Source organism: Cupressus sempervirens, chromosome 1 (genome assembly GCF_028749045.1).
Source record: "Cupressus sempervirens isolate cs-2001-9-10 chromosome 1, ASM2874904v1, whole genome shotgun sequence".
NCBI classification, from domain to species: domain Eukaryota; kingdom Viridiplantae; phylum Streptophyta; class Pinopsida; order Cupressales; family Cupressaceae; genus Cupressus; species Cupressus sempervirens.
This window is the reverse complement of record NC_143118.1, coordinates 654,145,942-654,173,365: the sequence shown is the minus strand read 5'-3', so window position 1 is coordinate 654,173,365 and position 27,424 is coordinate 654,145,942. Positions and strand designations below refer to the sequence as shown.

The 27,424-nt window shown below is 35.5% G+C and overlaps 1 protein-coding gene across 1 annotated transcript in view; it reads right to left on the bottom strand.

Moving 5' to 3' along the window:
* The window catches only part of LOC149579590 (protein PHR1-LIKE 3-like), a 34,624-nt gene that overhangs the window by 5,490 nt on the left and 1,710 nt on the right, over positions 1 to 27,424 (bottom strand). Inside the window, exons 3-4 of the mRNA XM_089786067.1 lie at positions 25,682 to 25,758; positions 25,269 to 25,326 (exon numbers count right to left, since the gene is read on the bottom strand). Coding sequence (XP_089642193.1) covers positions 25,269 to 25,326; positions 25,682 to 25,758 — 135 coding nt within the window. The remainder of the gene's footprint in view (positions 1 to 25,268; positions 25,327 to 25,681; positions 25,759 to 27,424) is intronic.

The following is a 27,424-nucleotide window of genomic DNA, read 5'->3' as shown; positions in this document are numbered from 1 at the left end:
ACTTCCTCATGATGCACTCAAAAGTAGGCCCATCAAAATCATGCAGTCACACACATATATTTATAGACTCTCTGAGTATCAATCTTCTAAGCTCGTGCGTTGCTTTCGAAGAAGTGTCATACTCCCTCTTAATGCAAAAGGCTACTCATAATCTCAATCATCAAAGATATTTGCTTTATGAACCTCACTTTATCCTACCTACATAATGACTTCTCAATAAGTTTCTTTACAGCTACTATCATAAGATTGAGTCAGCACAATATTTGGTAGCATGTGCAAAGTACCAAACCTCCTGCAAGAACATCCTTAGACATGAAGGAAAAGATCAAGGCAAATAAGTCTTATAGTATGCATAGAATTATAAGTAGGAAAGAGACTAAAATGAGTAGATAAATGTAAAAAATTAAGAATACTTATCTGCACATGAGGGTCCATAGATATTTGAGAATGGAACATCTCCTTTCTAAAGATGGTCCAAGTGGAAATGGAACATTGGTTATTATTATCCAACCCACAATGTAAAATTTCCACTCATTCCATTTTATAGATTTTCCGGTCACATAATAATATCAATCACCTCTTCTTCTTGTTTCATGATCTAATATTCTCTTCCGCTGAAATTTATTGACGCTAAATATTGGGATGCAATCATCGTCATTCCCAAACCGGCCCTATGGGATTTAGGACTTAATGCTTATATTTCAATTACAAGAGACTTATATCACTCACATCTCTCTTTGATGATTGTTTTATCCAACCATTCCAATAGCTAGCTATGTCTTAATTGAGTTTCTTTCACAATAAAGAAGATCGACTTATTTAACTCAATGGTTATAATAACCTCTTTTTTAATGAGTAGTTTAACCCTCTCTCCTAATTCAACAATATGTTTGTTAGCTTATCTTCTTAGGCGGTGAATCTGTCATAACGATTACTGATATGTAATACTTGTAATGGCATCTTTCCTTTATAACCATCCATCACTCTAATGTAGTGATATAATACTTGATTGAGTTCTTCATATCACTAATGTGTTGGTAATATTGGTTCGTTAATTTAAACATTGTTTGTTCATTTAGTGATCCAAACACGTCGATATCGCTGACATGCTTTTTCAATGTAGTTACTGTTTGTCTTCACTCGAAAAGCTTTGTATGGGTCATATGTCAGAATGTGTATTGTTCTTTATCAAAGATATTTCTGTCCTTATTACCTGTGATAAGGAGCTATAATCTGCAATTTTGGAAGAGATGCTCTCTGATATTTTTTTTGTTAACAATGCTTCCTCCTTCTACAGTGCCCAACTTTTATAATACTTTAATAAATCTGGAAGTTCTCCATGAGTTTTCTATGGCTGCTCTAGACTGGAATACTAAGCATGCCTCCTACCAACTGCATTCTTGCTGGAAGACCATGTTGCTACGCATAACTCATGATATCTTATTATTTCATTCTTGTTATTCCTAGGCTCTTTCTATCACTTGTCTGTAAATTAGAAAATTGCTGATTGTATTGTGAAGACAACAATGGATGAATGCCCTTCAAATTGTGGAAATGATTAATCAATTATTATTTGTGACTGTTTTGTTTCATTTCAAATTCATTTTTTTATGATAAGATAGTTCTCGAATCGCTGCCATTACTCATCATGGATTTGATATTATCCCACTAGGTAAGGAAAATGCTGTTAGGGACACCATGCTTGGAGCACGGGTTTACATTAATGCATGCTGTTGCCAATGCATCATCTTTATCTGAACTTTGATATGTGATCAATGGAAACACTACAATTTACAGGCTAATAAAAAAAGATAAAGCTTTAAACAAGGTTAATCTCTACACGAGTTTGAAATGCATATGTGACATCTGATAAATGGGCTTCCACACGAACAAGTCTTATAACCCTATCATGAGCCATGATTACTCACAAGGGGAAACTTCAATCACATCACTCGGAACCAAGGGAAACTAAGCACTAACAGATAAGCATGATGTATCCTCAACTTTTGATATTTTGATCATCTCCATCTTTTAACATAGAACATTAATATAGCTGACTCATATGAAAATAAACCATCTCCTTTGTCCCTTAATATCATGCCATCACTCATCCGCAGGAATGAATTTTGATGCTTATTTCATGATTTCTCCATAGATAGCATAGAACCGTGACTGTTGGCATTGTAGTTGCTGAGCAAAGGCCTTTCGGATTTCAAAGTATGGAATTGAATGCTGCTCTTTCCTCCATTGAATGAAGATACATTCTCATGATATCACCGTCTCCTATCTGTTCTTGAACTAGAATATGCCATTTCAGAATTGATATCTTTTTATATCTCTATTCTCTGGTAACATTCCTTATCTTTCTGCCAATTGGGAATCCTGACTGGACTGTTATTCCATATATATTTATGTGAAAGTGATTGTTGAATCTGAATATGCAAATTTTGAATGATTGTACTGTTGACTGTATACGTTCTTCGGGTCTCTTGTGAATGGTAACTAGCTGAGTGTATTGTGTATGTGACCGCCTGATTCCAATCTGCATGATATGTGAGCTCGCAGACCTATTCATCACTTATTAACTCTGTAGATTATTTCCTTCTATGCTATGGAAAACCTTATTTGTTTTTTTCTCGCTCACTGAAACGGTGAATAAATTAGAAATAAGCACTTCTGGAATCTCAAGAATCCATTGTGATAGAAGAGCGACCAAATATATTGGTACTCTAGTTTGGACGGGACTGCAAATGGTTTTCTTTGTTCTTGCCTTTTACTAATTGGATTGTTTTCTTACAGTTGATGTTGACCGGCGAATGGTGTATGCAGATCATGTGGAACCTTCTGCGATTCACATTTTCCACAGATATTTGTCTCCACTTTAACTCATTCTTATTTGGATAAACTATTAAGAACGATTTCTGAAGAATAGTCTCTCAAACTTTTTGACATCTGCAGTTTGGCTCTGATACCATGTTAAGTAACATGGATCGTTTTTGCAAATGTAATTATATTACCGTTGTTATAGATATTTTCCAAATGCAGATTTGAGGACTTGTAAATATGAGAAGAGGAGACATGTCTCTATAGTTAATCATCATTAGTTAGTATATTAATAATATAAATAAACATATGTATAATATATATATATATATATATATATAATGATGATTTACCATCAATAATGAAACTCATGATCATATCAATCTGACTGTAACTACAAACTTAAGAATTACTAAGTCCCTTATTACTTTCTAACACTTAAAATACACTTAGGAGTGTTTTTCTATTATTTGATTGAGCTAAACATAGGTCGTTTTATCTTTATGCTTTTATAAGCATTTGTTCCATTGATTGCAATCTATCTGATATATTACAGGTTAATCCCAATAAATTCCTCTTTGGGTTTCGAAAAATTCGACCCCAAAAATTAGGGTTTCGAAAAAAACGGCCCTAGCTGAAAAAAGCTTGAAAAAACTTCAGATTTCTTGATGAAAAATGGTCGAATCTGCTTCCCAGAGCACGATGACAGACTGAGACGGCTAAGAGCATGAAGATTTGATATAGAAACATGCAGATTTTCACTCCAAAAACGCGAGTCTTCAAAAAATGGCCACGATTTCCACGCGATTTGCAGACCCGTAATTCGGGAATTTCTCCAATCAGAAAAACCCTAGGTGGGTTTTGGAGAAATTAGCTGAAATAATTTTGGAAAAATTTAAACAAATAATTTCAAGAAGAAATTATAAATTTTTCCGAAAAAATTTAAGTATTTAGCTTTGATACCATATTACAAGGTAATTGGTAAATACTTGCTTATTAATAACAAAGACCGAAAGGTCAATTTATACAAAAGAATGAGACGATGTTTCATTAGGAAACGATCGTAAAGAATAGAAACATTCTATTCTAGAGAAAGCAAAAAACGAAAGCAAACTAAAGCTAAAGATATTTACAAGATAACCATTAACTAATAATAGACGTCTTATCTATTATTGTAATACTAACAGGGACTGATGTACTAAATACATTGTATTTGACTCCTAATAGGGTCACATCCTTTCACAAAGAATTTATATATTAGTAGACTATCTTGTGGGTACCATCCCCACCTGAGTTTTCTCTCTGATCAAGGGTTTTCCTAATCAACAAGTTATTGTGTTATGGTGTATGATTTCCTATTGTTGTGCTTCATTGCTTTAATTGTTGGAAATCAGATTTATAAGTTTGGTTTCGATTATATTTGGTTACAAATTATTCATCCCCCTCTCAGTTGTGTCTGGACTTTACTTTTAGCTCTTAACAATTAGTATCAAAGCATTAGGTCCTCTATGGCTTAGAGGAAGAGGAGTCCTAAGTTTTGTTGGTGATAATTATGATAGTTGGAAGAACAAGATGCGAACACATTTGATTTGCAAGGGGATTGACTTTTGGATGGTTACAAAGAGTGAAGTTTAGGTCAAAACAAAGAATGAGTTGTCTTCAAGCATAGATGAGGAGAAAAAGATATTCCAGTGTAACATGATTGCAAGGGAGGCATTCTCGTGCCCTATCTAAATTAGAATTCATCGAGGTAAAGGAACTTGACCTAGCACATTATATTTGGATTAAGTTAGAGAATTTATATGGAGATGAATACATAAAGAAAGCAAAGCTACAGAATTAGAAAAATAAGCTAGAAAATGTCAGAATGCAAGAAGATGAGACTATTAGAGCATATGTGAAAAGGATTGCTGAAATTGCTACAGGAATAAAAAGTTCTAGATGAACCATATCTGAAGATGAAGTTTGTCAGAAGATTCTCAGATCCATAACACTAGCTTATGAGAACAAAGTAAATGCAACTAAAGAAGTTATTCCTCTTATTAAAGGTTTTAATAAAAAACATTGATTGGTAAATTGCGAGCTTTTGAAACTAGAAGATGGAAAGATGCTTTGTCTAGGATTGAAACTACTATTAGAGCTAGTGCACATAAAGATAAGAGAGTGCTAACCAAGAGTGCAAGCACCAGTAGTAGGAACCTTGGAGATTATGCAAATGATTGGGCAAATGTTCAAAAAGAAGAAAAAAAGATGGATGAATTTGAAGCATTGGTCACAAGAAGAGAGCCTAAAGGTAAGGGTGCTTTTCAAGAACAAGTTATCTTTAGCTTGTTGGCATTGTAAGAAGATTGGTCACTTTCCTTTTAGATATCCTACAAGAGAATCTAAGGTAAAGCCTAGACCTTACAAATCAAAAATTGCTAAAAAATATGTGTATGTTGGTGATGAAGAAATTGAAGTAAAAAATATCGATTTTATATATAGTGATGATGAAGATGAAATAGGATTTGTTGTTATTAAGGAAGAAAGTCCTGTTAGAGAAGAAAAAGCATGTATTTCACATGTTGAGAAAAAGACAATAGAGTGGATCATAAATAATGGTTGTTCACATCACATATCCAATGACAAAGAAAGTTTGTTAAGTTTTAGAGCTATGATGAAGGTGTTGTTAAAGTTGATAACAATGCACCTTGTCCTATAAATGTTATATTACTCTTGATGGTAAGACTAACACTAAAGATGTATATCTTGTTGATGGATTGAAACATAACTTGTTGACTGGTGGACAACTTGTTGAAAAGAATTGTTATTTGCAATTTTCTAATAAAAAGGTTATATTACTCTTGATGGTAAGACTAACACTAAAGATGTATATCTTGTTGATGGATTGAAACATAACTTGTTGACTGGTGGACAACTTGTTGAAAAGGGTTGTTATTTGCAATTTTCTAATAAGAAATGTTCAATTAAGGAAAAGTATAGAAATGAGATTGCCACGGGAACAAGGACTAGAGCTAATGAATTTCAGTTGAGTTCCATTGAGATTAGTTGTCTTGTTGCAAAAGTTGATGATAGTTGACTATGGCATAGAAGATTTTGTCATATGAATTTTGATAATATAGTAAAGGTGAGTTCTAATGTCGTAAGAGATCTACCTAAGATGGTGAAATCTACTAACATGATGTAAGGAATCTGTAATGGCAAAATAGAAAAGGAGTACATTTCAAAGCAAAACATTTACAACTTCAGAAAATTTGGGGGATTGTCCACACAAATTTGTGTGGGCCAACCAAGACAGGAACATTCTATGGTGAGAGGTACTTATTCTTCTCATTGATGATTTCACTAGGATGATGTGGGTTGCTTTTTTGAGAGAAAATTTTGAAGCATTTGATAAGTTCAAAATCTTTAAAGCAAAAGTTGAGAATGAGTCAGGAGAGAGGATAAAATGTTTAAGATCTAATTGAGGTGGAGAATTTATTTCTAATCAGTTCAATGCATTTTGTAAGGACAATGGGTATTCACAAGCAAACTTCAACACCTAAAACACCACAATAAAATGGTATAGCAAAGAGAAGAAACAGAACAGTTAGTGAAGCAACAAGAGCGATGTTACTTGAAGGTAAGGTATCACATGTACATAGGAGAGAAGCAATTAATATTGCTGTATACACCATGAACAAAGTTTGGATCAGACAAGGAACAAATAAAACAGTTTCTGAGCTTTGATTTAATCATACACCTACTCTTAAATATTTCAGAATCTTTGGATGCAAATGTTATATCAAAACAGAAGATGAAATTAGGAAATTTGATCCTACAAGTGATGAAAACATATTTCTTGAATATTCAGCTAAGAGTAAAGCTTATAAATGTTATCATTTGAGGCTAAAGAAAGTTGTTGAAAGTGCAAATGTCTGAATTGATGAAAGATTTCAGGTATAGGGAAGAACTTTTGAATATGATTTTGATAATGATTCAAATCAGGCTAGCACAAGTCAGAGATCAGTACAAAACCAGAATGTAGAACAAGGCTTATTCTTTGAGATTGATGATGGAGTTCAAGTACAAACTGAAGAGCCTAGTGAAGAACAAAGAACACCTAAGTATGTTGCGAGAAAACATCTTGATGATCAGATCATTGGAGATGCAAGCAAAGAAGTATTCACAAGAAGAAAGGTAAGAGATGAGATTTGTTTGATTTCACAGATTGAACCTAAGATTATTGATGAAGCATGTAAAGATGAATCATGGATTAATGCTATGAAAGAAGAACTTGGGCAGATTGAAAAGAACAATATATGGAAATTACTCCCTAGGCCTAAACATAAAAAATGTTGAAGGAACAAAATGGGTTTTCAGGAACAAAAAGAATGAGCAAAGAGAAGTGGTAAGAAACAAAACAAGATTGGTATATAAAGGCTATTCATAACGGGAAGGTATAGATTATGAGGAAACATTTTCCCTAGTAGCAAGATTACAGGCAATAAGATTGTTTTTGGCTTATGCGTCTAACAAAATTTTCAAAGTGTATCAGATATGTTAAGTCAACTTTCTTGAATGGCAAACTTGAGGAAGAAGTCTACATTGAGCAACCTAATGGATTTCCATTGACAGAAGAAAAAGACATGGTATGCAAGTGATGCAGAAGCATCCTGAGGTAGTTGGTTATCCTACATGATTAAGGGATTTTAGTAGAGTTCAGTGGACCTATTTGGGTTTCGGGAATTAATTTTGATGTATTTAATAAGTATTGTAAGCCTTTAAAGGCATTTGGTATTTAATTGTTGTTGGAGGTCAACTTGTGGCTCTTCAAGTAATTAATGTAAGGGATATTTAATTTGTAGCTTATTGGGCCGACCTGTGGCTTAGTTGGGTATAAGTAAGGGGTCTTGTGGAGTCTTTAGGCATTATTCATTCGGAGGAGAAGTAAGTGTGGAGAGTAGCTGGAGAGTGAGTTTTTCCTAAGTCTGTGGACAAAGCGCCGAATGTGAGGCAGTTTACAGTAGGATTGTGATTATTCATCCTTCTTGGAGAAGAGGAGGTGGTAGAGGAGAGAATTTTGAGAAGGGCTAGTAGCTGAGGCTTGGAAAATAAGGAGATTGCTTGGTGGGCTTGTGAGTACCAGTTGGATCTTCCTTGGAGGTTTCTACCAGAATGTGGATCTGGACTAGGTAGGGTTTGGATGGGATCTTGAGAGATCTTGCAGAACGATTACTTGCTTTGTATTTGGCCGTAATCGAGAAGGCCTTACAGCTTGACACATTGCATGTAATCAATTATATTTTATGAATAAAGAGTTGTGATTTGGTATCTCTTGCATTGTTATTGTGTTTCCGCTGTGTGGTTATTTGTTGGGGGCTAGGACATTTCCTTTGGGGATTCTCCTACCTTGCACTACATCAAGTGGTATCAAAGCATTGGTTGTTCCTAAGCATGTAGACAGAGCGCCTAGGTTGAGGCAGTTTGTACCAGGGCCTTGGAAGGACATGCAGATGGATCTATGGTTGTGAAGATGGAAGGTTGATCTTGCTCGGGAAGACTGATCTATTGGTGATTTGTTGCAGCAGGTTTGCGAAAATCTTGGAAGATGGCTCCGAGAGGATTGGACCCTAGGATGATTGCAAATCTCCGTGATATAGTGGACAGGAGGATTAATGAGACAATAGCTCGGGTGGATGTTGTTGTAGATATTGATTTTTCTAAAAGAGTTGAAAAATAGAAGGAAGTTGTATGTTATTGGAATTGGAGTCTACCGATCCAGAAGAGAGTGGTTTGGCCAGTTAGAAGACTTGTTCGAGAGAGAAGATGGCATAGCAAGGTCAAGGTGGAAGAGGTTGGTTTTGTTGATCAGTTTGTGGAGTTTGATATAGAACCTGCAGAGCAACTTGAGGTTGTTGCTGAGGATATTCCTAATCTTGTTGATGTTAGGATGGAGATTGGTTTTCATGATCAGTTGGTTGAGTCTAACATGGAGATTGCAGAGCACTTGGTCGTGGATGATCCAGTTGCTGTTGGTGGTAACTTGTATGTTGCAAAGCATCTTTTAGTGAGCAATGAGATGGTTGGTGTTGAGAGTTTGGCATATGTTGTTGAGGGGTTGCATATTGCTGTTGATATGGAGTTTGTCGTTGCTGTTGTGGATTCACTAGTTGCTGATGTGGATGCAGGTGTGTTGATGAAGCATTATGTTCAGTTTGTTCCTGGGAGTGAGCATGTTGATTTGATGGTTGAGATTCTGGTGTTTGACAAAATGATGCAGATGTGGATGATTTGCATGTTGGTTTTCTTGCCTCAATTAGAGTGGAAGCCTTTGGTGAAGATGAAGATGGTTGTGGATTTTTCGTTGGGCATCAAAGTGTGGGACACACTTTTCTTTTCGCACCCAGGGAGTCTAATGCAGGAGCATCCTGGGGTAATTGGCTATCCTGCAATTAAGGGATTTTAGTAGAGTTGAGTGGACCTATTTGGGTCTTGGCTAATTAATTTTGATGTATTTAATAAGTATTGTAAGCCTTTAAAGGCATTTGGTATTTAATTGTTGTTGGAGGCCGACTTGTGGCTCTTCAAGTAATTAATGTAAGGGATATTTAATTTGTAGCTTGTTGGGCTGACTTGTGGCTTAGTTGGGTATAAGTAAGGGATCTTGGAGTCTTTAGGCATTATTCATTCAAAGGAGGAGGAGTGAGTGTGGAGAGTAGTTGGACAGCGAGTTTTTCCTAAGTCTGTGGGCAGAGAGCCAAATGTGATGCAATTTTCAGCAAGATTGTGATTATTCATCCTTCTTGGAGAAGAGGAGGTGGCAAAGGAGAGAATTTTGAGAAGGGCTAGTAGCTGAGAATTGGAAAACAAGGAGATTGCTTGGTGGGCTTGTGAGTACCAATTGGATCTTCCTTGGAGGTTTCTACCAGAGTGTGGATCTGGACTAGCTAGGGTTTGGATGGGATCTTGAGGGATCTTGCAAAACTATTACTTGCTTTGTATTTGGTCGTAACCAGGAAGGCCTTACAGCCCGACACATTGCATGTAATCAGTTATATTTTATGAATAAAGAGTTGTGATTTGGTATCAGATCTTGCATTATTATTGTGTTTCCGCTGTGTGGTTATTTGTTGGGGGCTAGGACCTCTCCTTTGGGGATTCTCCTACCTTGCATTGCATCAGCAAGCTAAAGAAAGCATGGTATGGACTAAAGCAAGCACCTAGAGCTTGGTATGCAAGGTTGGATAAACACTTGTTAAGATTGGGTTTTAAGAAAGGTAATGCAGATAGTAATTTCTATTTAAGAGTTAATTTTGATGATTTACCGATTATTGAAGTATTTGTGGATAATATGTTTTATCATTTTAGAGGAAATGATTTGGTAAGCAATAAGTCTTATGATGAGATAAAAAAGTGAATTTGAATATCTATGATTGGTGAGATGTACATTTTGGGAATGCAAATAACTCAAACAAAAGATGGCATCTGTATATCTCAAACTAAGTACCTTAAGAAATTGTTGGTAAGATTTGGCATGGAAAATTGCAAACCAATTGGTACACCTATGGTTACATGATGCAAATTGACTAACAATGATAATTCGCCTAGTACTATGCAAACAAGGTATAGATCAATGATTGGTGGTTTACAATATTTGATTCATACAAGGCTAGTGCAGTTAGAATTGTAGCAAGGCATCAAGCAGATCCTAAGGTGACACATCTTGCGCTAGTAAAAAGGATTTTCCGATATTTGAAGGGAACATTGGAATTGGCTTATGATATGACAGATCTATATGCATATACTGATGTTGATTGGGCAGGAAATGTAGATGACATAAAAAGCACTAGTGGAGTATTTTTTCTTTGGAGGAAGGCCAGTATCATGGTTGAGCGAGAAACAAGATTGTATTTCTCAGTTTATATCAAAAGCAAAATATGTAGCAGTAACAAACAACTGTAATCAAATAATATGGATGAAACAGATGCCCAAGGAAATTAGTATTATACTTTCTAAACCTACTATCATGTAATGATAATACAAGTACAATCAATACGTCCAAGAATCCAATTTTAAATTCTAAGACTAAACATATTGCAATTACGTATCATTTTTCGAGAGAAAAAGTCACTGAGAAGGTAATTAGACTAGAATATGTGAGCACAAAAGAACAGGTAGCAGATATATTCACTAAACCATTGGCTAAAGACATCTTTGAGTATCTCACAGGTATGCTTGCGGTACTAGCCCCACCTAGTGCAGAGTAATTGATACAGATTTGCATCAGTCCAATATATTCAGAGCATACTTATTCACCTAGACATGATTGCTTGGTTCTGCTCCTTAGGGGGAGTGGTCGCATTGACAAGAGCTAATTCTAGAGCCCTTATGTAATGTTTTTGGCATAACAATGTTCGTTGGCATTTGACATGTTTTTCGATTGCGGATTAGCTAGATTTAATGCAGGTACTTTGATGAAGATCATCATCAAAGGGGGAGATTTTCAGAAGATTTGTCGATATTTGGCAGATTGGCACCTTTGTCATTGATGTCAAAGGGGGAGTAATAGTTCAATGAAAAAACAAAATGAACCAAGGTGAAAGGGGAAGAAGTGTAAGAGTAGAAGGCTATATATGTTGAGGATATTCAAAAAATCGTATTAGGTTGCCAATGAGATACATGTTGCTTTTTGGATTGACGATTTTCCGCCATATGTTGTCATCAATGCCAAAAGGGGAGATTGCTAGCAATTGAGGTCTTTCTTGGCACTTGGATATATTGCTTTGATGTTGTATCGATGACTAGTTTTGTCATTGTTGAGAACATATGTTTGTGTAATCATGAGTCATGACACACATATTTTGTATATTGCGGATTGATTATTAGTACAACAAAGTTGATAAATGACAAGGTTTGTTATGCGAGCTTAAATTTGTGTAGCCAATTGAGCATAGACATCATGTCTATTGTTGTTAAGTCTTATGTTTAATTTTGGATGAGTTACAGCTTGTTTGGTGAAGATTGGTAGCAGACCAATGTATAGGGAATAATGGCAGACACAGTTGAGAGTATTTTAGCTCTATCTTATGGGCGAGCAAGAATTAATGTCAGCGAGCTTGGGATACGAAAGAAGACTTGTTCGTCCACCTATGTTAGAGAGTGGGAAGCATTTAAGCTATTATGGAAAGGTCATTGTTGTGAACCATGCAGTGTATTTTACTAGCAACCGATAGCATTGAGGAAGCGTCTATTTTACCATAAAAAATGCAGTATCTCTATTGTAATGTATGGGAACTTTATTGTACTATTTGTAATGATGCTTATGAAGGCCTGTATGTCTTAGCATGGACCTATGTAATTAAATGTACATTGGACAAGCTTTAACAAGCCGACCTATTTAATTATTTGAAAGGCTATAAAAGAAAGATGTTTTCCTTGGCTAAGAATCATCATGTATGGTATGCATGAGATTAATTGATGTGGATGCAAGCCTATATGTTGGATGATCAAACAGAGCAGTGATTATGTTGGATGATTGAGGTGAGCTTCAAAGAAACTATTTTGAATAGGTTAACCTAAAGGTTTATCTTTATTGGAGCATTTAGGCAGTGGATCTACTTGTAACCTTTAACAAGGTTGGAAACTTCTAACAAGGGTTCAAGGTCTCTCACAGGGACTATTGTACTAAATGCATTGTTTTAGACTCCTAACAGGGTCAAATCCTTTCACAGGGAATTTATATATTAGTGCACTATGTTGTGGGTACCATCCCCACCGAGATTTTCCCTCTAATCAAGGATTTCCCTAGTCAACAAGTCATTGTGTTATGGTGTATGGTTTCTTATTGTTGTGCATCATTGTTTTAATAGTTGGAGATCAAATTTATAAGTTTGGTTACAACTAATTCACCGCCACCCCCACCCCCCACCCTCTTAGTTGTATGTGGACTTTGCTTCTTAACATAAACATCATTTCCCGTTTGTCAATAATTCTGAAGTTAGCATTTCCATATCTATTTCAAAAACTAATTTTGTTTTTAACTTTTTCCCCATTTTGTAGTGAAGATTTGAGAGGTAATGACAAGAGTCAGTTGAGCAAAGCCCAAGAAAGCATATTTTGCTCAATCACGAAAGACATTGAAGTCAACTACTCAACTAAAGATTTATAATCCACATATATTGCAAAGACGATACTATGATGCACCTTTTCCAAGGCTAACTTCAAACTAAATATTTATAATTCAGACATATTCAACAGAAGATGCCATGTTGCACCTTTTCTAGCGATCTCTAACAATCTTGATGGTGTGGTGCAAAAGGTGTTTGACGCTCATTACTGAAGAAAGATGAGGGAAGGGAATTGAGGAACTTTAGGTTAATACTTCCAAGGGTTGGCAATAATGAATAATCTACACTTTTACTCATAAATTGGTAATTTCCTACTTAGTATACCATCCATAGTGCATTGGCAATAAAGTCAAAGGTTACTTGGCATAGACCTTAAAGATCATGATTGCGTAAATCCAAAACTTCTACTAATCATTTAGGTTACCATAGAAAGAGAACCTTTTTTCTAAATTGGGTATCAATGGTTTGCAACAAAAAGTCATTTTTATGTTCCCTTCAATAGGCCCTCTAAAATATTCGGCGATTTAGCTAAAGAAACATCAAGTTTCAATATATAGTTGTTGAAGATGTTGAAGATGTTGGTTAGCCATCAAATCAAGCTCTCAAGCTACCTTCAACATGTGAGCAACATCCATCAAATGGTTCTTTCTCTTCTCAAATCCTGCTCCTCCTATAACTTGCTCTGGATCTTCTCCAAGTCAAGTTCCTTATCTTGCAACTTGGCTTCTCGTTCAGCGATTCTCTTTCTGCTAGTTGTATGTTTCTCTTGGCCACCTAGCTATCTCACTTAGTCATAGTCTCCTCTAGGGCCATCCCTCATGCATGCTATACTACTGTGATTTAAGCCCAACTACTCTTGAGACTTTTAGCTATGATCGTACAACTCTGCTTGGGAAGTCTCCATCCTCTTGAAGGGCTCAGTCTCTCAATTAAGTGGCCTCCTCAATCGAAGCCATTTGTCTACACAAGCAGAGAAAGATGTCTATGTAGCTCATCTCTATGCCATGAAGTGTTGAAAGCACTTGGCCATGACTCCCTCCAACTATGGGATCTACATAGGTGTCAAGCACCCAACACCTCAATTTCTCTACTCTAGACCACTTTAGTGAGATAAAACATCTGAAAAACTCTCCTTCACAAGCAATCTGGATGAATGCTAGAATCCTATCTGCCATGTTCACTACCAATGAGTCATGGCTGATGTCAAGGTGGCAAGAGATATCCCCCAACTGCATCCATAACCTTAGCCATAGATTGGAGTTCTCTGATATACCAACAAGGTATATCATTTGGTTAGCATTTGGTTAGCCAATATCTATGGAAATACCCACTAATTCAGCCTCACCAGACAATGACAACAATTCTCCAATGGCAATTCTACTTTAACAGGTTTACAGAGTAAACAAAATATAGAGTTACAAGAAAGAATAATATAAACCTCATGAAACATTTCCAGGAGATACAGCTTTATTATCAATTGTCAAATATTAAGTAAATATAGAATGCCATGAAGAGTGATCCCCAAAGATGAACAATAAGTACAAATATATAGCAGACCAACATTGGTTAAGGCTACTAACCAACAACTAACTGGCATATTTTAGGCACTATCTACTTTGTTTGAAGAATGCTTGTTTTTTCATTACTAGCATTGATTTCAACATGAGCCTCAAGACCCCATCAGAGTTGCACTGAATTAATTTCAACATAAACAAAGGAATGGCAGCAAAATGACATAAATTTATTATACATTGTGTTCTTTGGTGAGGTAATTATTCCAGAGCCAAAGCATGATTGTTTAAATGGTATTTATATTATGTGACACCATATGATCCACTATCTATTAGTATATGACAAGAGATGGAAAACTCTTCTCAAACTTGTATTCAGATGACTCTACTGTCGCTTTTCAAATTCAATTGCAGGCTGTGTAGAACTAACTCTCGTCTTCCTCTACAAGGATCTTCTTTAGAAATGCACCATCCTAATATGTAAACTTTTAATTCAATCATTAAGTAATTTATTCACAATAATAGGAAGAAATTAGACACTGGCATACACCTTATTGTATCCTTCAAAGTAGTGCACTACCTTGACTTTGTTAAGATAGGGCACACTATAAATAAGAAACATAGATATACAAGCCCATTGCTTATGAAATTGCAGGTTAGCAAACTCCCCCATGATAAGAAGCAACTGCTCAAAGAAAGGATTCACTATTATAAAGAATATGGAACACTGCAAAAAGATCCTTGTTAAAAGAATTTCTTATCCTTTCAGATTGTATTCTAGATCTAATAATTGCATGCTTGAAGATAAGATAATAATATTAATGTCCAACAAAGAACCACAACGGGTCCAAGGGACTGAGCATACAAACAAGAGAGCCCGAAAAGAGCGAGAGCACCAAACGGTGTCCAAGAAGAAACGATACAAAAAGCAAGAACAGGAGAGCCCAGACAAGAATTAGGAGTCCTTCCTTGGCAAGAAGAAATCGATCACAAAAGGATATAACTGCGGAGGAACAATAATCCTGGATTGTCGCTGGGAGCTGCCGCTGGAAGAGTGTCGCTGTCTGAAAAGACTGTTGCAATGTCTCACCGATCTGGAGTGAGTGATACTGGATGACCTTTTCATGCCCCGAGGAGGAGATAGGGGGAAGAAAAAGCCAGTGATGAGCTGATCGGAGGTATAACACTGAGGTAACATTGACTGTAAGGTATGATCGCAAAGAGAATATTCTATTTTCCAATCACAAGAATGACCACTCACTTCAACATTTGATGATTTGGGTTGATGTCAATAACAATCTCTTGACTTAGATAACTGAAATCACAATTGCTTATTTTCATCTCCTGATTCTGCAATATCATAGCCTATCACCTCCAATTCTAATTCAACCCTCAAACATGGCACATTTTCTCTCATGATGCACATTTACATAGACATAAAATTGCCTCATGATTAGAGCTTACATTCATCCTATTATTTTCCTCTCTATTCCATCTGCATTTATACAATGTTGGATACATACACATGCTCACCAGCCATATATGCCCATACAAATATGCCTATTGATGTGGGAGCCACACTGGATACTATGAATCCATTCAATCTAAGCAGCACAATACCTTTCTAATCAAATCAAATTTTTAGTGGTTGTAAGTTGTAAAAATTAAAACAAGGATGAAGGAAATAAACTATTGAGTTTCAACAAGTTCAATAATTTTGTCACAGTCTCTTCGGAAACAGGTAAATTTGTTTTAGAAACATGTCTTTTCAGAATGTCTTTATCTTGTGATATTGCCACAGGAATGTCATATTGCCAAAAGATATGCCCTATGCTTCCCCATTTTGGAATGATGTCAACAATAATTTTGAATCGCAAACAAAAAAGTTAAAAGTGAGAGTAATCCTGTAATATAAACCATAGCTACAAGGCTTGGACTTGGCAAGCTGGTTTTGGGCTCGAACTCAACAAGGACTCGGCAGATTAAAAAACCCAAGAACTCCAAAGATTTGTAAGGATTCTTCACGTACCATTTAGCCAATTAACATCAAAGACACAATATTTGAGATAAATATATTATATAAGCTACTTTGCACACATAAACAAGTTTACATTGATCACATTAGTATAAATGCGAATTTCTAAAGGAAATAAGTTAAACTAAAATTATATATAAGGTAAAGGATATTTATTATCATCATGTTGAGTATTGTATTCATGTTGAAGGTTGTTGGTGTTATCTCCCTTGAAGTGGATGACGAAGTTGCTCCACCAAAGTAGCAAATTATTATCATGCGTTTACAGCATATTTACCATGCAAGTTACCTTTACAACAGCTTCGCTTATTTTTTTTGTTCTTAGTAGATCAAAAATATCATTATGAATTTTTAATATGATATCAAGCATATAATTGCTCAAATGTCATCGTCTTTTAACTTTGTCAAATGTTTGGTTTAACAGACATTTTTTTTAAGTCTTTCACAAACCTTAGACTTGTTCTTTTATTGTTCTAGAGATGTCCAATTCTTTAAATGGAAAGCATTTTATCTTTATTGTTCTGGAGATGTCCAATTCTTTAAAAAGAATGCATTTTACCTTTTATTGTTCTGGAGATGTCTAATTCTTTAAAAGGAAAGCATTTTATTTGTTGCAATGCTTTCAAATTTGACAAAGTTGTTTTAAATTTTAAATACCTAGTTCCAGGATTTAGTGATTATAGTCTATGATATGACACTACTTTTTTGGTAGAAAATTTAGTGAAATCCTCTCTATAATTTGTTTTATAGACGAATTGTTATGTTTTGTACCTGCTACGTGCAAGGCATTTTTTACTACTCTATGTCAATTGCCTTATTGGGAATCGCCATTACAAATCTTTGGAACTTGCTATTGCAATATGACTAAGTTGTCAGTTCAATATGGATGCGGGTTTGAGATTCGGGTTCAAAATTCGTTCAACAAACTTTTGGGTTGGAATTTGTATAGGATTTGTTTTAATATATACATGTTTGTGTGTGCGTGTATATATATGTGTGTGCATCGATATATATGCAGCGGCAAATAACGAAGGCGTTATCAAATTATTACACAAATAGATAAGCTTCTATTATTAGTTAATGGTTATCTATTTGTAATCTATTGTATATACTAGAATGTTACTAATATTAATTAGTTTGTAGTTATTTGTTAGCGTTCTTTAGCTTTCTTTTAGCTAGAATAGAATGTTACTATTCTTTACGATCATTTCCTAAGGAAACATTGTTCAATTTTTTTGTATATATGGACCTCTCGATCTCTATTAATAACAAGTAAGTATTTTAACAATTACATCATAATATGGGATTAGAGCCACTTCTTTAAATTTTTCTGAAAATGATAATTTATTTTCTAAAATTACTAGACCTTATTTTTGAAATTATATTTCTGAAATAATTGCTTCAAACTAGGGTTTGTTTGAGAATATTAACCATCAATATTCACTTCCTTTTTCTTGACCATTTTTGAAAAAATGTGACTATTTTTGGGGCATTTTCATCCCCTTTTTTTTTTTGCACATCTAGGGCTGGGAGCAATGCCATGGGTTTCTTAAAACCCTTAGTAAGAGATTCGCACCCAAAAACTGTGTTTTTTGCTGCAGATTCGCCATTGATTTCAAGCTTTTTTCAATAGGACATTTTTGTTCAAAACCCTAATTCTTGGGCTCGAAAAAATTTCTAATCATGGATTCTTGGTGGGTTTTCCGAGAGCTCGACTGGGTTGTCAAATTTTTTTGGGTGCCTCAATTTTTGAGCTAGCGGATCCAAAAACCGACAACATTCTTTTTGGGTTTTTCGAGCTCTCTTCTAGGTGCCCCTTCAAATTTTTTGGGTCTTCCATTTTTTGCCTCCAAATACATGCCTTCACAAATTTTCATGCTTTTTCATTGAAAATGTGCTTACAAATGCACCTAGTACCTTTATGAGGGTAATGAATGAGGTTATAAAGGATTATATAGGAGCCTTTGTGGTAGTCTACTTAGATGATATCCTCATTTTTAGTAAAACAAAAGAAGAACACATGAAACATTTAGAACTTGTATTGAGGAAACTTCAAGAAGAAAAGCTCACCATAAACCTTGAAAAGAGTGAGTTCACGAAACAAGAACTAGTCTACCTAGGGTTTGTAGTATCACAAGGTAACTTGAAGATGGACAAGAGCAAGGTTGAGGCCATTTTACGTTGTCCTACTAGGACAGGGACTGAAGTCAGAAGTTTTCATGGGTTGGCTCAATTTTACAAAAAGTTTATAAGGAGATTCAATGAAATTTGTGAACCAGCCCTTGATACCATAAAAGGAGGACTCCAGACAAAGTTTGTGTGGACCAAGGAAGCTAATGAAGGCTTTGAAAGAATGAAAAAGGAAATGGCTACCCAACCTATACTGGTGTTGCCAAGTTTTGATAAGCCATTCATAGTAGAATGTGATGCAAGTAACATTGCAGTGGGTGCAATCCTAAGCCAAGAGGGCAAGCCAGTGGCATTCTTTAGTGAAAGGTTAAATGAGGCCAAGTCTAGGTATTCATCCTATAACTTAGAACTATATGCTTTAGTACAAGCCCTTAAAAAGTGGAGGCATTACCTATTGCCTAAGGAGTTTGTGGTTTACACTGATAACCAAGCCCTGAGTTACATCAACACTCAAGACAAACTAAGTTTGAGGCATACCAAGTGGATGGAACTACTGCAGTCCTACACCTTCACCATTAAGCACAAGAAGGGAGTTAATAATAAGGTTGCAGATGCACTTAGTAGAAGGTTGCTCACTGTTCAGGAGATCCAGTTGCAAAGCATTGGAGTTGAGGAATTCAAAGACCTCTACAAAGGAAATGCAACCTTCTCATAGATCCACAAGGTATGCACTGAATTTGATAATCATTTTCATAGTGGATATGCTGACTACACATTGCAGAATGGGTTACTATTCAAGGGCAAACAGCTATACGTCCCAAGAGGTTCTATGAAGGAGAATCTTATTCAAGAAAAACACAATGGGAGTTTGAGTGGGCACTTTGGGTTGAACAAGACCCTAGACTTATAAGAGAAGTTCTACTATTGGCCTAAGATACAAAAAGATGTAAGAAGATATGTGGAGCAGTAGAGTGTGTCAGAAGGCAAAGGGGACATCATCAAATGCAGATCTCTACCAGCCATTGCCCATCCCAAATAGGCCTTGGGAGTGTATCAACAAGGACTTTGTAGTAGGGTTACCTAGAACACCAACTGGTTTGGACAGTGTGTTTGTGGTGGTGGACAGGTTCGGCAAAGTGAGCCACTTCATACCATGCAAAACAACACATGATGCCAATCACATTGCCCACCTTTTCTTCAAGGAGATAGTCAGGATACATGGCTTACCCATGAGCATAGTGGCAAATAGAGATGTCAAATTCATGGGCCATTTCTGGAAGACCCTTTGGAGGAGGTTAGGAACCAACTTGTCTCATAGCTTAGCTTATCATCCCCAAAGGGATGGCCAGACGGAGGTAGTTAATAGGGTACTTGGTAACTTGTTGAGGTGTTTGACTAAGGAGTATGGACAAGGATGGGAACAAGTTATTCCTCAAGCAGAATTTGCTTATACTGACAGTACAAACAGGACTACTGGTAGAAGTCCATTTGAAGTGGTGTATGGGTTACATCCAAGAGGCGTTCTTGAGCTCAGAGATTTGAAAGGTTATGAAGGAATCAGTGGCCATGTTGATGACTTTGCTCAATCAATGAAGGAGGTTCATGAGCAAGTAAAGAAGACACTAATGGAGGCAAATCAAAAGTTGAATGCTAAGAGAGATGAAGGGAAAAGAAACCTACAATTCAAGATAGGTGATTTGGTAATGATATTCTTGAACAAGGCTAGATTACAGAAGGGCATACCAAGTAAGTTACAAATGAAAAGGATTGGACCATGCAAAGTGTTGGCTAAATATGATCCAAATGCATACAAGGTGGAACTACCCAAGGAGATGTCCATTTCTCCTATCTTCAATGTGAAAGATTTGGTGAAGTACAAAGGGCTAGAGATCGATGAAGTACAGTACAGTACTGAGGTAAGTAAGGATGTGGTAGAAGTTAGAACTCAAGGCTACTGATCAGATCAAGCCACAAGTTGAAAAGATTCTAGATTCAAGGGTGAAGAAGAAGACTAGACATAAGATATACATGGAACACTTAGGGTCCGTTTGGTTCCTGGAAGATGACAGGAATTGGCTTTTTTAAAATCCAAATTTGAAATTTTTTGCGTTTGTTTCAAAATTGGCAAAATGGAATTAGCATACCGGACTTCCAATTTTGCCTCAAAACCAGGTTTTCCAACTTCCTACTAGCAAGTAGGAATTGAAAATCAAAACCTGGTTATGTTTTTTAAGGAGTGTAAAAACAATAGATTGGACTACTTTTTGAAATTTGCCTTCAACTCCGAGCTTACACATAAAAATGTGTCTTCACATGCATCTTTCGAGTGAAACAAACGGTTCAAGTAAAATCCCAAAAATCAGAATGAAGATTTGCAAAACCTTGATTTGGCTAAACCAAGGTTTGTAGAAATCCAGGTTTTTTAAATTCCACGAACCAAACAAACCCTTAGTGAAATGGAGACATCAACCAAAGTCAAAGGCTACTTGGATAGCTAAGAGTGACTTCAAGAAGCATGGCATCAGTAAAGAGTTCTTAACACCACAGGTTCCCTAACTTGTTTGTTGCAGGGGGAGAATGGCACAGGAGCACCTTAAGGTCTTTTGAAGATCTTTAAAACATTTTGGTTTAGACAACCACCAGATAATAAGGACTAAGTTATGACGTCCCAAGTTGTTTTGTGTGTGTGGATAGTTATAAGTTTGAGTTGAGTCGAGTGTTTTGAGTGGTCATTTAGGATCTAGGTGTTTAAGTCCTAGAAAGGGGTCAAACTTTAACCAAGACTCCAAAATGGAGTGGCTTTTGAGATTTTGATGAGTTTAGTTGTTTTAGGGTCATATGTAATGGTTTGAAGTCAAGTTGAACCATTGAGGTTAGGGGTTTGACAAAATTGCAAAAGATGTAAAAGTTGCTCAAGACAACTTTACGAAGTTGTCGTGACAACATTTTCTAAAAACTAAGAAAGGGCATTAATGGTGCCCAAATCCCGACCTAAGGGTCCATACATGTGGGAATAGGATATTTAAGACCAATCAAACCCTAATCTGACAATTAGTAAAGTTATTGTACGAATTGTGGACTGAGAACCAAGATTTTGAACTAAGTTTTGTAATAGAGCCTTGATCCACACATTTAATGGATTAAAGGAACTAAATTAATGCATTGATACTTTGACTCTAGTTATGCATTAAATCTTTGTGGCATTAGTTTAGTAGTTTGGTACATTGATTGGTCATTTTGTAAATTATTCAAGTTTTACTGGTTCGTTGTCCAATTATGAACCAATCATGTAAATAATGGCTTTACCTTGAGTTCACGTGGTTCAAACTTCATGGCCACTTGGAATCAAATAAAGCACTATGTAAATAGTGTATATACGAAGTGTGGAGTTGTTTCCTGCAAGGGAACTATTTTTACTACCAAGCCCTAGGCGAGTGCAGTGGCATTCAAGCTAGTGGTTTGTGCAAAACAATAGCAAGAGGGCTTGCTAAATGGATTGGATTGAACCAATCAATGGTGTAAGCATGTAGAGGGGTGTGTCCTTGTGGTGTGTATGCAAGGAGAGGAGTAGTGGAGTTGTTTTGAGCAACCAATGGAAGCATAGAAGACAGACTAGCATACATGCTCTTTAAACCCTTGAAAATAGAGGTTTCTAAGAAAGCCAGTGTACAAACAGTGTCATGACCTAAGACCCAAGAAAACTTTGAGTCTTGATTGATGGTAGAAAGAACCCATAGTTGATTCAGGGGGTTGTTGAGGGAATTTGTGAGAAATTCAAGAAACCTAGTTTTTAGGAAGCCTAATTGACCAAAAAGGCTTCAAGGCCTAAAAACAAGAAATCTATGAACTTGATTAGGAACTTGTGAAAGAATCCACCCAAGTGGATTGAAATCAATTGTAATTGACTTAGGAAAGGTTAGAGACCCCAACCCTAAAGCCAAGAGTGGATTGGGAGAATAGTGGATAATGGAGCCTAAGGGTGCACTAAAGGATTGAGAGGGAAAGGCGAGTGATTTGAAATTGGTGGAGAGTTCTAAGGGAGGTAGAGGAACATAGAATTGTCCTCTGGTTAAAGTAGAGAAAGATACCCTAGGAAGATCAAAGAAACGGTCTTAGTTAGAGCAAGAGTAGTAGAGCTCCCCATCAGTAGGTTGTGAAGATGTTTAGCTTCGTCGAATGCTTGGGGATATGCAGATGTCACCAGCAGGACCAACCGCTTTGTTTGTTGATAAGAAAGGCATTATCAAATTAGCACAGAATCCAATCTTCCATGAACGAACCAAATGTGTGGATGTTCATTGTCACTATATACGACAGTCGGTTGAAGACAAGACAATAGACTTGCAGTATGTTCCTACCACGGATAAAACTGCGAACATTCTCACAAAGCCTCTTGGTCTTGATAAGTTTTTTAAATTCAGAGGACAGCTTGGTGTTATGGATAGATTAACCATTAAGAGAGGGTATTACGATAATAAATAAGCTTCTAATATTAGTTAATGGTTATCTATTTGTAATCTATTGTAAATCAAATTAGCACAGAATCCAATCTTCCATAAACGATCCAAATATGTGGATGTTCATTGTCACTATATACGACAATTGGTTGAAGACGAGACAATAGACTTGCAATATGTTCCTACAACGGATCAAACTGCAAACATTCTCACCAAGCCTCTTGGTCCTGATAAGTTTTTTTAAATTCAGGGGACAGCTTGGTGTTGTGGATAGATCAACCATTAAGGGAGGGTATTATGATAACAGATAAGCTTCTATTATTAGTTAATGGTTATCTATTTGTAATCTATTGTAAATATTAGAATGTTTCTAATATTAGTTAGTCTGTAGTTATTTGTTAGCTTTCCTTAGCTTTCTTTTAGCTAGAATAGAATGTTTCTTATCTTTACGATCATTTCCTAAGGAAACATCGTTCAACTCTTTTGTATATATGGACCTCTTTGTCCCTGTTAATAACAAGCAAGTATTTTATCAATTACATCGTAATATATATGTGTGTGTCTCGATATGTATGCAGCAGCAAATAAGTTCGTACACCACTATACTAATATTAAAGTAACATAGCAAAATACAACACCACATATATTAACATTTTAGTCCAAATGACATGACGAAAAGTCAAAATACACCACCATATCAATGTTTTGGTTAAAATTTTAAAAACAATAATGTCAACATTAGTAATCAGCCATGAGTGATCAAATATCATAAAAGACAACAAGACTTATATACTAGTCTATTAACAATCACCAAACAAAGATCAGTATAAAGATATCAAAAAAGATTATAAACATTGAGAAATTATTAAAATGTAATATATTAATTAACAGACACACATTGTCCTTAAAATTTGATTTCTACCTTATAACAATATTTTAATACTCAAAATAATACAATACTAAAGATCTCCTACCTTGTAATAATATCTATACTTCTACCTAACCTAAGAATTATATCTCCTTGCTATCAAGTAATGTAGATATGATTTTTGGAAAATACTTAACATTAGTCAGCATTACCCAACATTTGGAATGTATTACCCAGTGAATACCTAGCAAATTAATTTTGAACTGAAGAGAATATCCAACGATTAAACAGAATATAATCAATATAAGTCTTCAGCAACAGTTAGCTACAGCCTACAACTATAAGAAATAGGGTTATTACTATTAGTATAACTATTGAGAATGTATATGACTTACATCAAGAGACACGATGCCTATCAATTAAGGATAAGAAATCAACATGTCAAAAGATGTTTAAGCGGTTGTCCCATTATGTTGCAAAAATAATTCCTGTCCTTGAAAATTTACTCCAAAGAGTGTCATGTGAGAAGAATCCCATGTGAGACAATAAGATATGTCTTTGCCGAAGCTTAGGCGGTGACTACTAGTCACTTTTAGGATTGTATTTGCAAAAAAAAACTTTATGGAAAAGTCAACATAACTGATGTTTGCAGGCAAATTTGACCCAAATTCCTTCTTCCGGGCTCACAGGGGCATTCCGAAAGTCATTTAAAGCCTTTGCAAATTTGTATTGGGTACCTCTAAAAGAATTGGTGTGAATTGCTCAATCTGCAGGTGAATATCAACTGAATTTGCACCGAAACCAACTTTGGCCTTCAGCAGGCAAATGTGGTAACTCAGCGATATGATCATATAAGTCAAAAAAATCATTGAAAACAATTTTAAAAAGTTTTTTTTACATTATCAGCCAAGTCAGAGTCCGAGGCCAAAAACACAGGCATTTTTTTCCTCTCTTTTTTCTATCTACTGATTTTGCATTTCCCACTCACAATGACTTATTGTCTATGGCTGCCAAAAGGATGACCCTAAACATTGGCCAAATTCTAACTCTGTTCTTAAGTTAAATTATAGAAAGTTGGTTTTTCTTTCCTCGAGATATTTAACAAGCACACATTGTGTCTTGTTTAGTGGTAGGTGATTTGAAATGACATAGCCCAATCTTGGCTTGTAATGTAGTTCATTATTACATTAATGTTACCCATCAGATCTATTTGGTATGGACCAGATCAAATAATCACACTACATTTTTTCAACCAACTAAAGAACAATATTTCTAACAAACTTTGATGGATATATGTTGAAAACAAGTAAACAGATGATTCAGAATTTTCATTACCATCCTTGTTTGATGGATCAGTTAGCTCTTTAAATGACTGCTTTCCAAGCCTGTATTTCTGTGAAGTCAAAATTAAAGGAAAAATTCACAATTAATAATGTGTAATGGATAGTGAAGGAAATCAAGTGCATTAATGGAGAAAATAAGTGTTTGAAGATTTGAATACAATGCTAGCTATAGGTGATGAACCAAAATAGATTTTGATGTGCAAATAGTTACTTGTATAATCTCAAACTCCACTGAATGCAAAGAAGATACTTTTTGCATTTTAATTAGCAATCCACATTGCCGTTCATGGCTTGAAGAATTTATCTTGTTGCTATCAGTGAACCATGTAAAAGTACATGAATGTATATCGAAGAAATGAATGACTGACCTTGCTCAAGCTAATCCCAACGAAAAAGGAAATGTACCTGGAGATGACTTTTCAGGTGGTAAAGAGTGAGGCCTTTCACACCCATGGCTCTCATAATAGTCTTTGGTGTAGCTTCTGTAGATTGGAGCAAACTATAAGAGAGAGGGAAAAAGAAATATCTGATGCTAGAGCTATTCACTGACAAAAGGCTCGCTTGAAAACAATCCAACGAAAAAAAATCATGAAACAGAAGCATTTACAAGAACTCATTGCATACAACACACAATTATTATAGCAGTAAAGCTGAAACACAAAATTAAGTAGACTATAATTTATATTGTTAAGATAAATGTTTATGCAAAATGTTATATAGTTCTGAACCATATTAAATAATTATAATGTATAGTTGACTCGAGCTATCAAGAATTTCTGTATATATGGAAAAAGCAGAATTGAAAAAAAATCCAAAATCGCTAACAAGTTACAACAATTCAATTAGGATTTGAAGGAAATATATATACAGCTACGTGCACATTCTCCCAAACCTACGAAATTAGAATTACAAAACATTGTCGGTCATTAATATGATTGAAAATAGATTCCACTTTATTTTAGAACATATGAAAAATCAACACAAATTTGACTCGGGGCAACTAATAAATCTTTGCCTATGTTAGCAAATTAATCACTAATCAATCTTCTGAATGTAGGCTATAAAAAGTAATTCTTCCATGAGAGATCATTCCTGCATGTTTTATCTCAACATTAATTTTTAAACACAGTTGTCATTTTGGAGAGCTTTCCATGGCATCGAACATGTCAATTTATTGTCATCACATTTGAGAGAGCAAAAAATAATTCAAAAGTGATATGGTCGATTACAATTAAACAACTTGAGATTATATAATAATCTAACCACTTAATAATATTCATTATATTATTATATCTTGTTTTTCCTCTGAATTTATTCCCAAAAGTCCTGTGAGAGGATTGGAAAATAAAAATTTCATAAATGTTCATGAAAAACACTTATTTTAAAACATATCAATTCTTTAGAACAGACATTTTAGAAGGAAGACATTTTCTGCATTTCTTATGGACAATATATAAGTTATTTATCCACAAAATGAAAACTTCTATACATGTTCTCCGAAAGATATTTGACCAAAGATATGAATTCAATTCGTCAAATCTAACCCAATTATGTTGCAACAACTAAATGAGATAAACAAGTTACATCAAGAAGCAACGATTGTAGTGCAGAGTGCAGAAACATGTCTAGATTAATGAGATCAAAACACAAATTGACCAGTCATATACACAGTTACTTGACAAGCAGACATGTTTACAATTTAACACCTGGAGTTAAATAGCTTGTGTTGTCTGCTGGCATTGGCATGTTATGATGGTTAACACGTGGTGTTGCTGTTCTTCCCATCAAGGTTCAAATCCCACTAGGGTGCTATTGTTGAATGTTTAATGGGGATGAGGTCCCCCATTTGTGACCTCACTGGTTCATGGTTTGAGGTCAAAGCATATGCCCCACCGTGGAGGTAAGTATTGTGTCCATCAGATAAAATAATCGACTCATTTTTTTTCATGTCCGAAGCACACTAATATCCAGTTACACAACCCATTTACACAGCGCATAGGCACCTGGTACAAAATAACGCAGTACTGGAGAGCCCAAAAGCTTTGGCAGAAGTGAGTTTCTCATTAAGGCCCTGCTCTAGCCTTTTGGAGTGAAGAACAAATAACAAATAAAAGGACCAGTATTCTAGAATGTGTTAATGCAACAAGA